The 12,646-nt window shown below is 37.6% G+C and overlaps 1 protein-coding gene across 2 annotated transcripts; it reads left to right on the top strand.

Moving 5' to 3' along the window:
- Positions 1 to 7,270: 7,270 nt before the first annotated feature.
- gid8a (GID complex subunit 8 homolog a (S. cerevisiae)) lies at positions 7,271 to 12,561 on the top strand. 2 transcript variants are annotated; one of them, XM_046872293.1, is made up of 5 exons: positions 7,271 to 7,537; positions 9,223 to 9,376; positions 10,505 to 10,701; positions 11,255 to 11,452; positions 12,143 to 12,561. In XM_046872293.1, the coding sequence occupies exons 2-5, from the start codon at positions 9,256 to 9,258 to the stop codon at positions 12,314 to 12,316; spliced, it is 690 nt and encodes a 229-aa protein (XP_046728249.1). In that variant the 5' UTR covers positions 7,271 to 7,537; positions 9,223 to 9,255; the 3' UTR covers positions 12,317 to 12,561. The 2 variants fall into 2 exon arrangements, with proteins under 2 accessions (XP_046728249.1, XP_046728248.1); XM_046872292.1 differs by lacking the exon at positions 7,271 to 7,537 and adding an exon at positions 8,527 to 8,666.
- The last annotated feature ends 85 nt before the right edge of the window (positions 12,562 to 12,646 follow it).

Consider the following 12,646-nt stretch of genomic DNA (forward strand, 5'->3'; position numbering starts at 1 on the left):
TTAGAAAATCTCCAACCTTAAGAGTGCTTTTTCCTCAACATCCTTCTCATTACTTGTAGTATATAATAAACTTGCATCATTTGCATCAAGATAGATGATGGATAGATAAATGATCAGGCATTTGGTGGCTTTATTTTGGTTTATCACCTATTTTTTTTTTTGTATTATTATATTTGCATATTCTCTAATCTTGCTCATGCTTCTCATGATAATATGATTATGGGTCTGTGGCTTCTGCATATCTATGCACCACTTAAACAGGAAGTCATAGATAATTTAAGGGTTCCTAAACTTTCAAACCTTAATAAAAATATAAATGGTACGAGTATGAGTTGACTTTGTTCATAACATATGTATAAGGGTGCCAGTAATTGTGAAAATTGTTTGTTAAATTAAAGATTAAATCCTCCTATATTTCAGGCTGCGATTATGCTAATTAAACAAAATCATTTGTAACATTTTGGGGCTCTATCTTTTTTCCACGGGTGCTAATAGTTCTGGAGCAGGCTGTAGGTCAGATTCGTTCAAAAACAAGATTGTTGTATTTGAGAAATTGAACAAAATCTAATAAAACAAAAACTGTGTTTTTACCTTCACAGCATTGTCATGCAATTAGCTTGAGGAATTAGCATATTTATTCTCTTAGATTAGCATCTTTCACTTTCAAGCCTATCTGAGCATGTTTTCTAGAAATGATCGAATTCATCTTTCTAATTAAATGTACTATATTTCTGTTTAATTTCAAAGACAATGTCGAGTCTATAAGGTGTTAAACCCATATAAACCAGAGCGCTGATGAGGCGATCTTATAGCCTACTAAGCTAATACTGCGGAGCTGCCATCATCACAATACTGACCTTGTACGTTATTCTGTTAACAGGCATCAATCCCAGTCATTATAAATTGCTTTATACAACAAAAACGTGTTGAGAAAAAAAAAATCAGCAAATATTTTTGAGGTCTTTCGGTTATGTCACATTCCCTGTGCGACCTCTGTATCATGTTCCGACTAACAAGAAGGTCACAGGCTTTCCAATGAGACCAGTGCATCCATTAGACAAAGGAAAGCAAACGGGAATTAGAGAGGGCCACAGTCATTTAGGATAATATATGTTTTATTTTAAATAAACATAGAAATGACAATGACATAATGTGACATTGGTGTGCTGCAAAGAAATGTAATTCAATCATTTATTTCCACGATGAATAAGAGCGCTGTGGTATTATATTGCACTGAAACAAAATAAAGGCCAAAGAAAGCAGAATATTTGGTAATTGGACAAACTGCGTTTATTATTCATAAATGTATTGCAGTCACAATGCATATTCAGGATCTCTCTCTTTATATATATATATATATATATATATATATATATATATATATATATATATATATATATATATATGAATCCGGTATATAGCCGGTTTCCTGCATACGATGACAAAATCAGACCAAACACCCCAAGTCTTTTTAGTGGTCCTTCTAATGGACGGTCGAGTCATTATCCAGCCATTTACTGTAAACCTAATCTCAGACCATTTAACTCCGAGCTATAGGCTACAGCTCACCCGTCTGATGTTCATTAGCCATCTGATGCTCTTATGACACGTTTACTGTAATGTGAGCGGACTTTAAAGAGCAAGGAGGAGGGGCTCTAGCTATCAAAGTTGCTTCTTCTATAGTACATCAATTTGCCTCACACGCTTTTGGGTAAGCAACAACAAAAAAAAGAAGGAAATAAAAAAAGCCCTGTACTGCCATGAACGTGTAGAGGCTGAGCGCTTCTAAATTCATCTCACTGCTTTGGCTCATTCGCATCCAGCAGATGAATCCCGCAGTTTTCAAGGAGCCTCTCTTGGCATTCACCGCGTGCCTTAATTGTATCGGATATTAAATCAAGGTCCGCCGTGAACACGCAGAGCTGGAGCCCGGGCTCGACAGAAGCTGCAATCTGCCGCATTCAGTCAGTGACGATTAAAAAGCTCCTCTCCGTGTCCCTGCTCGTTCATATCCAGCGCAGAGCGCAGCTTTAACGCGTCGATTGCAGGCGCACTAAAAGCAGGCCGTCGGCCTTTTTCTCACTGCACTGAAACACGGACTTGTGCAGCTCGCATCCAAGCTGCTATTGTCCCTCAGTCAACCAGGCTTTTTTTTTTTTTTTTTTCCTCTCTGTCTCTTTTTGAATACACCCCTGATAATCTCTAAAGCAAAACCTAAAATCTCTCACAAATACCAATTTAATCGATATTGTTCTACAGGTATGGGAATCCTTTAAAAAAAAAAAGATATACATGTATACACTGCTAAGACATCTGCATCCTTATCACAGATCACATAATCCCTATATAAAATCTCGGTCCCTTTGGTGTCTGTAGATTGCATCTTTCTGCTTATTAGGGTGGTAAACAAAACGTACCATTACCACGTACATGAACATCCTCCTATTCCTCAAATATGAAAAATAAAAATAAACCTTTCACAGCCCCTCCCCAAAATTTTCCCAGCAAAAAAATCACTATAAAAAAAAGAGCTCTCGAGTTCGGTCCTCAAGCATCTCCGTAAACAAAGGTTCCTTCGCCAAGGATTTTTTTTTTCTTTTTTTCACTCAACCTGACCGATCTCTCTGCATCCTGCTGGATACGCGCCCTGCAACTGAAGCGAACAGGCACGAAAATGGAGCTTTATTCCCGTTCGTGATCAGATCAGCCTCTGCCGCAATGTTCAGCTCTGCCGTCGTGTGCTCAGCTCCAGACTTGCGGAGATCAGCGCTTCCTTGTGCGCTCTCGCCCCGTTCTGCTGATGATAAGACTCGGCGCAAAGAGGATTACATTGGGACAAGGTGACGTCATGACATGGACCGCGAGTCCCTCCCCCCTCCTTCTAACCCGTTATAACCAAATCCCCATCAGGAGAATATGCCCTTGAAAATCAGCGACACTGACATTCACGGAGAATCACTTGATTAAAAGAAAGGAAATAAATGAAATAATAAATCAAAACAGGAAGAGTAGGTTACAAAGTGTCTACATCCACAACGCCACATTGTCTTTACTGTCCCTGAGCACAGGTTACATACAAATAAATCTTCAAAACCACCTACTACATTAAGATACCACCAAATAGATTCGTGAAATAATGTTTTTACTCTGAAATCGTATTTAAAAATTGCTTAAGCATGTGGCAAAAGTCTACTGAGCTGGTAAACATATAGGCTTGGGTTCTGCAGCACTGATTAAACGACGCAGAGCCCAAAACCAGAAGCAAAATGGCGCAGGCACCTGCTCATTCCTCATACTGCGACCTGATCTCATCTTTTTCCTTACACCATCCCTGAAATGGACTGCGGCGGATATCTATAGCACTGTATTCACGTGTCCGCCGCTCAGTGCTGCAGGATCTTCTGGTTTGTATTCTAGGCACTTTTACTCCGTGTCCTCATCATGGCCTTCTCCCGGTCCGTTATTTAGGTGCCGCTCGTTATAGTGTCCGGAAATTTGCTTAAAAAAAAAAAAAAAAACGTGGTGCGGTTTTCTTGGTGTTTTAGGGGGGGACTGTCCTTTTACGGGTGGTGAAGGGAGGAGCCCCCCACTTCCGTCTCTCCCTCTGCATTACAATACGACCGCAGCTCATTGATTTCCATTCATTTGGCCTGTGTGCTGTGTAAGGCTCTTTGAGTGGACAGTCCGAGCAGGGGCCTCTCCATTTACACCGAGCCGTGACCACAACACAGTGCTCAGGGAACATACAGGAGCTTTAGTCATGCAGAGAGATATGACTGCGAGCTATTGTTATTTACGAGAATTGAAAACGAAACCCGTTAACGAGACATTGAAAGAGAAAAGAGAGTTCAGCTGCAGTAACAAACCGCTTACTGACCTCTTTCTGGTAGGCCCAGGTGTTCGAACCATCAGCTATCGAGAAATGCACGTGTTTTTTCTACACTTTTATAGTTAGATACAAAAAAAAATAAATAAAAATCTATACCAATTCATTTCATGTCATTTCTTTTTATTTGAATGATTTCCCACGTTTCTTCCAAAACTGTGAATGTACAAAATAATATATTAATGAGAAAATCTAAGTCCCTTTAATATTATTCCAGTTATTAGCTTCTAAATTTAAACTGGGTCAAACTATTGACCCAATTAGACAAGATGACAATCCCCAGAAGTGGACATTAAATCCAACCTGGTGTTCCAATCCTACTCCCTGTCCCTTACCACATCTCTCTTCTGTCTCTTCTTCACACACACACACACACACACACACACACACACACACACACACACACACACACACACACACACACACACACACACATGCCTTCCACCCTCTATATCCTCTGTTCTTCAATCTTCCTCCCACGTGTGCATCTTTGAGTAGCACGAGACCCACTCTGGCCCACATGGTCTCGGATGATTGGCTCAGCTGCTTGATTCAAGTTTACTATGGCAACCATGATTCAGTCGCCCGGCAACGGCTTTTCTTTTACCCCACTAACTAGTCGAAGTCCCCCCCCTGCCTTCCCATCACCAACAGTCCACGGTGCAGCGGGTGGTATAAGGCGTAAGGATGAGTGGGCCGGTCTGATCTATACTTCAGTATTGATTGTCTGGACGGTGACATAAGAAGGCTAGTAGCAGAAATTGTGGCCTCTAAATTACATGACCTATCTAGTAGACCAGACCCTGTATAAAAAAAAATGTGCTCCCTTTGGTTTTATTAGATTTATTCTAACGTAATTAGTGTCGTTGTGACAATCGTTTATTGTAGGCTTGCTTAACTGGTCAAAAACACACCTGTCATATCAATTTTTACATTTGTTAGTACAATCATTGCTGTGAAAATATGTTATGTTTCCACTTTGGATTTGGACGAGTACAGATTGCGATAATGACATCATATGTCCAAATGATTCTTTTTGTTCTCTGTTTCTTGGTAATGTAGACTGACATGCGTGCCTCCGATCTGCTACAGATTTTTACATGACTCATTACTTTTCTGAACAGCTGAGGCATATTCCAAAAATACTGTAGATTTTTCACAGGACTGATTTCAAGCATTATCTGTGCTTCAAGACTCAAGAGTTTTTGTATTATTTACCATAATCATTTTTGCCTTATTTGAACAGATTACCTGTACCTTGCTTTTTCAAGACACAAATTAGGCCAGACACCCCCTCAGGGTGAAAGGTCATATGCAAATTCTGCTCTGAGGGTGTGTCAGCATCTGTGTGCATGTGTGCAGATGGGTGTGCCTGCCACGCTTATTCATGCTTTAATTTCCATATATTAATATATTAGTTACCCTCCAACCCCATGTCCTTATCCACCATCTATTTTTCTTATGCTTTGTTCTCAGACCCCATCCCCCTGTAGAGCACTCCTGATATGAGCTCTTAATTGTGATCTGTGTGGGGGTTGTAGTTTCTTATTGTTTTTTTGTTTTTTGTTTTTTTTTATTAATAGTATTGTTGTAATGAAAAGTTTTGATTTTGTTACCTTCTCATTTCTTTGTAATCTTCATAAAATGGTGATGATAGATAAAAATTCACTGATCACGTGTCTAAAAAATGAGCAATGTTTAGAAACATTGTTAGTAGAAACAAATTGAAGCTCCTATCCACCATTAAGCAGATGTGTTTCTACCGAATGCTTGATTGCATTCCATCAACCCCCTTCTTATGAAGAGACTGTGAGGGTCTAATTTCTAATCACAGACATTTGCATTTGAAAATGATGACTAATTAATCTCGCTCATTTAGGGTATTTCACACAAGTGGGAAGAATATAGTCATTTATTATACTGTCTATTCAACAGAAATCAAATCAGCCCCCCAAAAAAGACAATCAGCCTCCTGTTTTCCTTTTAGGTAATTAATTAAAAAAAAAAAAAAAACAATAGTATGATATGAAGTGGACACCAAGGAAAGCCTAAAAATGGATTTTCACATAACCAAAATATTCATATAAAACCAATATAAAATGTAATGTGAATATAAAGAAAAGCTTTGAAACTAGTTTTATTAATAATGCCATAAACAGTACATTATTATATATATATATATATATATATATATATATATATATATATATATATATATATATATATATATATATATCATGTGTTTGTGGTTTAACTAAAATGTAAAAAAAAGAAATATTTGTAAATATACAACATCTTTCTGGCAGCTTAATTAATGTCATTTATGTATGTACTTTTTTTTTTTTTTAAGTAATAGCAATTAAGCATTTTTATATATAATACATTTTATTTTTATCGAATTACATGCAAAGAGTATTAGTTTAAAATACCAAATTTATACTGTTGAGTAAACAACAATATGTAATAAATACACTTTAAGCACCTTTATTACAAATATAAAAGCTGTGCCTGTTACATTTTCCATTATGGTTGACAATTCTTCCGGCTTAAGACACATAGTGTCCCACAGAACGTCTGTCAAATCTCACAATCAACTTCTCATCTGAATCAAAACTCAAAGTGCAGTTTTTTCCCTCAGTGCTCTCACTGTAAAACTCACAAGCCCAGTCTCCTATAGCTGAAAGATTACTAAAATGATGGGAAGGGAATTTGATCACAAAGACTGCAGAAGGCCCAGACACTTTTGAATCACCTTTCGGATATCACACTCTTATGACTGAGCCTGGTCTTCTTAACACTGTATAATACATTGCATTGTATATACTATCTTTCTCTGTTATATAAACCCACCGCACCTCACTGCTTGTACGGAGCTTTTACCAGATTCTTTGTGCTGCTGGATTTTAAATATCTATAAGGGGTTATATAAAGAAAATAGCTGTTGTGATGATGATGATTTCCGGTTTGAGTTCGCCTATTGCACAAGCCTTCACTAATTTGTTCAAACATCTCATACACCGTAAATTATACATATAAAACAATCTCTCGAAAGAGGACTCATAAAACATGGTCTACAAACCTCAGTTGTTTTGATGGGTTGTGTTGTTTTATAACTACTAAAATCATCATTATTATTTATAATATAATAGAACTCGAGCATTAATGCAATAATGTTTAACAAAATAACAAATGGAGGTCATCTAATCTATTACCCCAAAAACATGTGACATGCTCTGTGTAAAAACAGACTGTTTGTGCACACACCCTGATGTGATTGGGCAGGCCACTAATCCCTGGGTAGATGTTATATAGACGAGCGGCACAGTGACACTTATAACGTGCTCAGGTGGAGGTGATTGTTTTCTTTTCTTGAAACAATGAACGCAGCTGGAAACACTTTGCCCGGTTTTGGCCACAGGTCATCCTGCCGTGTGTTTCGTCAGTGTCGACGCGGAAAAGAGAGATACGCCCTAACAAACAAGAACCAACGATGCTCTCAGTCTGCTGGCGAAAATAACAAACGGATTCAGCATCCTCCAGTATCCTTCTGTATCCTCCACAATCAATCCCGAAGCCTCGCGCTTCATCGTTATCGCGCGATGGCGCATGCGCGCCGCTCTGAACGCTCTGCGGGCCGTGATATCCTTACCGGTAAATAATAATAATAATAATAATAATAATAATAATAATAATAATAATAATAAAATATTAAAATAAAACAGCGAGAAATTGTCATAGTTCGCCCCTCATGCAGGCTTACACCTTGTTAATGTGATGCGCAAGTTTTGTATTTTCTGTACATTTAATCAGCTTTTATATATACATGTTATGGAGTATAGCATGATATTATTTGTATCATTTAATACCTTAAACATGTGACACCTTTTACCCCCAAAAAATGTTTAAAATATTCGTCTAAAAATTGTCTATTTTTTCCTGTGTGTGAATTATTTTACTTCACTAATGCTGATAAAGACAATGTTAAATTACAAATGGTCTATAAAACAAACTGCAACAAATACAAAAATAAACATAAATAAACGTTATTTATTTGTATTATTATTTTGCTTAGAAATATTAATACACAAGTACGAGTAATCAAAGCATGATAATGTTTATATTTTAGTGTGTCCACGGAAAATTCTGACCCTAGATTATTATTGCCGATTTGGAAATGCATTTTGTAAAATATTTATAAATACTAAGAGCCGAATTTAAAATCTTACCCGGGTCACGTGGTATTCAAACCCGCATGTCCGCTCTCCTCTCTAGTCTATATTCATGTCATTTATAGCACTGCGTCTTAGTCGATCAAACGTTTCATTGTTATATATTTATATATGTGCCTGCATTTTTTACGTCAATATATATATATTAATCAGATTTCGTATGAAACAAAAGGAAATAAATTCAAAAATAGTCTCAGCGCCGAATTTAATAAATACAAATAATTGTTTTTGATATTTTTAATTATACTATGAAGGAATATAATATTAAAATAATTTAATTATGATCATTTGAGATCGACACCCCCCTCAAAAAAATAAACAAACAACACAAAAAGATGTATATGTCTTTATATTATGTATAATTCAGACCCATTATTTAACGCGATTGAAATTGATAAAGAATTATTTGGCAACATGAACAGCTCTGCCACAGCAACTGTGACGTCATAGCGCTGGCCAGTCGCATAGATCCTCGGAAATCTCGTTCAGAGCGCATAATTCTATCGCGTGATTTCAGAACCAGGCCCAGCTCCATCGTCAACACTTATTTTGTAAGTATTTGGTTATAAATGTCAGTGCGTTACATGTTTTAATGCAACAGAAACGGGATGATATTCGTATTATGAATCTATGCGCGTCATTTGGCCTCCAGATACCTGCGGTTTTCTGTGTCGTTTCAGTGACAGTCGTTTTGAGTTCCAGGCTCGATTGTTTTGCTTCCTCTTGACGCCGCCATTATTTTGTCCCCCACCGAGAATAAGATCAAATTGACCGCTTTGTTACGAATTAAGTTTTAAGTCGTTTTTAACACTTCTAGTCGGTGCCATGTTTGCATTTCCAAAACCGCATGTCCTGAAGTGAAGTGTACTTCACCCGGGTTTAAGTGAACGACGAGACGAGGCTGAAAACACCGCGAAAATACGAACCCGCCGCATCACGCTGCTGCTCCTTCATTCGTTCATCCACCGCTGACCAGCTGTTGCATGCACATGACAAGAACATCCCAGATGCTCCAGATCTTTAACAGAAACTGTCCCATAGTTTAAATCGTATCTTTGTCATGATGGCTGATTATCTTGTTGCATTCTTTCTCGACTTTAATTGCAGTTTTATTAGAGAAACGTCTCCAGTGGCGGGTTTATGATGAGCTACGCAGAAAAGCCAGAAGATATCACGAAGGAGGAGTGGATGGAGAAGCTGAATAATGTGCACATCCAGAGAGCAGATATGAACCGCCTCATTATGAACTATTTAGTAACTGGTATGTAAGTTTCATTGACGTGTTCTCACTGTCCTGTGTAGGATTTATGCATGTATGTGAATACTGTAGAGTAAAGATGCCCAAATTAGAGCCTGAGGGCCAAAGTTGGCCAGCGGTGACCTTTTATTTGGCCAATCATGAAATATATGAAAAGAGGACAAAAAGGGGAAAATGTTATTTTGGAAGAACTTTTGAAAAATGAAGAGCTGTTTCATGTTTTTGTACAATAAAAAAGCTTGCACAAAAGATCCAAAGTATAATGAAATCATAAATGAAAGGAATCATGGCAACTGAACAGAAGAGGCTTTTTGCACATATACATTACAGCACAGTGAAATTCATTCTTTTCATGTTCAAGCTTGTTGAAAGCTGGAGTTAGCAATAATACTGCACTCTGAAGCAAAGAAAGTATGAGCCGTGTTTATGGACCTAATGGTGGTGCTGAAACCCACAACTTTATGATTCCAGACCCTTAACCACTGAACCATCACTGATCTTGAGAATCATTATATAATTTTTGGTACAATGAAACGTTTATTTTCAGCCCCCGGCCCTCAAATTTGATTGTTGGCCCTTCATCGGAAAAAGATTGGGCATTATAATACGTTTCATGTGTGTTGGATAATAAAACCGCTTTACACATGAGCTTCATGTAGTTCTGAAAAAGGTGAAGGGAATTATGATGCTCTTTTGCCTGTATCTTTTCCACAGGCACATTTGTAATTTTCTTGCATGTCCACTGAAAAATAATAGTATTCATTTCCTTTTTTTATTACACTCCAGCTCTGTTGAATGATGCCCAACATTGTTCAACTTAATGCACTTATGGAAAATGACTTATTTGTAGTCTGTATGTGATCACATAGACAAAAGACACTTGGGTAACCAGGGTTTAAACAGCCAGTTTTTATTTTACTGTGTTAAACTGACTAACAGTCTGATGTGACCTCACAGGCAGAACATAAAGACAATGTTTAAAAGTACAAACTATAAATCTAAGTGCCTGTCATTTGGTAAAATCTATGCTACTGAAAGCATTTTAGCACTTTACAGTTAGCAGCCCAGTTGTACATACTAAATCAAGCAAATAAATTGCCAGAAAGTTGACAGAAGTTTGTTTTTCCACAGAGGGTTTTAAAGAGGCTGCAGAGAAGTTTCGGATGGAGTCAGGCATTGAGCCCAGCGTGGATCTGGACTCTCTGGATGAGCGGATAAAAATCAGGGAGATGATTCTGAAAGGGCAGATTCAGGAAGCCATCTCTCTCATTAACAGCCTTCATCCAGAACTCTTGGACACCAACCGATATCTCTACTTCCATCTTCAGGTAAATAGGATTATTATTTATTTGTATTATTTCTATCATGTAACAAAAAAACAGTAAATTTATTTTAAAAACTGAGACTGACTTAAACTAAAGAAATTTTATAGAGTGGGCCAAAGTTCTCCAAAACAATGTACCAGACTCTTAAACTCCTACAGAAAATGCCTACTTTAGCTTATTGTTGCTGAAGGTGGTTCTCAGTATTATCCAATTATAGGGTGTACTTAATTTTTAACCAGATTTCTGACTGTGAACTTGCTTGTGTTTTTTACATGTTATTTAAGTATTTAAATGAAGAATTAAATGAGGGCATATTTTCTTTTATTTATCATTTTATGTATTTTAATTTTGTTTGCACAGTTTTAGTATGGTAGTTTGCGTCGGATGAAAATGGCTTTCAGTGCTTAGTAGCTATTACCGGATAATATTCAACTTTTCACCGTCAGATAAAAGGGATGTTTGGACCTCTTTACCCTAGAGGTGTGAAAGTGGAGATATAAGACTGTTCCCATTGAGCCCTGTCTGAAATACAGATATACGTTTTCCTCTCCTGCAGCAGCAGCATTTGATCGAGCTGATTCGTCTGCGGGAGACGGAGGCTGCACTGGAGTTTGCACAGTCGCAACTGGCTGAACAAGGTGAAGAGAGCAGAGAGTGTCTGACTGAGATGGAGAGAACCCTGGCCTTGCTGGCTTTCGACAACCCTGAAGAGTCACCTTTCGGAGACCTTCTGAATATGATGCAGCGACAGAAGGTGAGGGTTTTTTGGTTCTGTGCAGTCCAGAATTTCAGCTTATTTATTTATTTTTTATCAATTTTTATTTTTTTAAATAATATAAAGCGTGTTGGAAGTACAGTATTTGTGACCTAGTAAGTGATGCACTTCCACGTGGTTGTCCACATGATGTAAATGAAAACTTTATTCATCTAACCAGGCTTCTTTTATTGCTCTGGGGGTCCAGTTGTGATGCTCACCTGCCCATTGTAGATGCTTTCAGTGGTAGACTCTGTGTCCTGACACATTTTGATTATAGCAAGCATTAACTTTGTCTGCTCTTCTGTGAGTTTGAAAAAGACAGGCAGCTGTCTGGTAGCTGCTAAATACCGCATCCTGTAAAGATACCACAAGATCTGTGGTATTGAAGGTGCTCTGACCATGTGTGTAACCATCAAAGCTGCACAGATCCTTTAGCTGGCCAATACAACACCTTCAAGAATTGAATCTGCTGCTTAATATATTCCATCCTTTGACAGTGATAATCAGTTTTTCACCTGACTTTTAGCTAGTTTTAATAATAAGAATGGTGTAAAAAGTAAAACATTTCTGTTCGGTTTGTTAAATGTATTTAAAAGTCTCTGGAAATGCGCTCTGTTTATCCTCCACCAGGTGGCGTAATCGTGTGAAGAAACTTTCAAGCTAAGCAAAACATGTCTCTTCTTGCAGGTTTGGAGTGAGGTGAACCAGGCAGTCCTCGACTATGAAAACAGGGAGTCAACACCAAAACTGGCCAAACTGCTGAAGCTCTTGTTGTGGGCACAGAATGAACTTGACCAGAAAAAAGTCAAATACCCCAAAATGACAGACCTTAGTAAGGGCACAATTGAAGACCCTAAGTAAGAACTGGCGACGAAATGGACATCTGTGCCGTACTGAAATATTTCCCCTTATTTATAAACAGTCAGTAAATGGACCATATATATGAATACGAACTAGCAATTTGTTTGTCTCTCATACAGGAGATCTAACTTAACTGTATATTGTATTATATTTTGAAAGCAGATATGCGAATCAAAGTAAATATATGAAAAAGTAATTTAGCTTGACACCCATTTTCAGAATAAAATGTAATCCTATAGACCTTATTTTCAAATATCCATGTCGTAAACATCCGCATCATTTTGTTTTTAAGTTGTTTTTTCTGTTCTGTGTTTTTCTTGGGTTTTTTTT

Source organism: Silurus meridionalis, chromosome 17, assembly GCF_014805685.1.
Source record: "Silurus meridionalis isolate SWU-2019-XX chromosome 17, ASM1480568v1, whole genome shotgun sequence".
Taxonomy (NCBI): Eukaryota; Metazoa; Chordata; class Actinopteri; order Siluriformes; family Siluridae; genus Silurus; species Silurus meridionalis.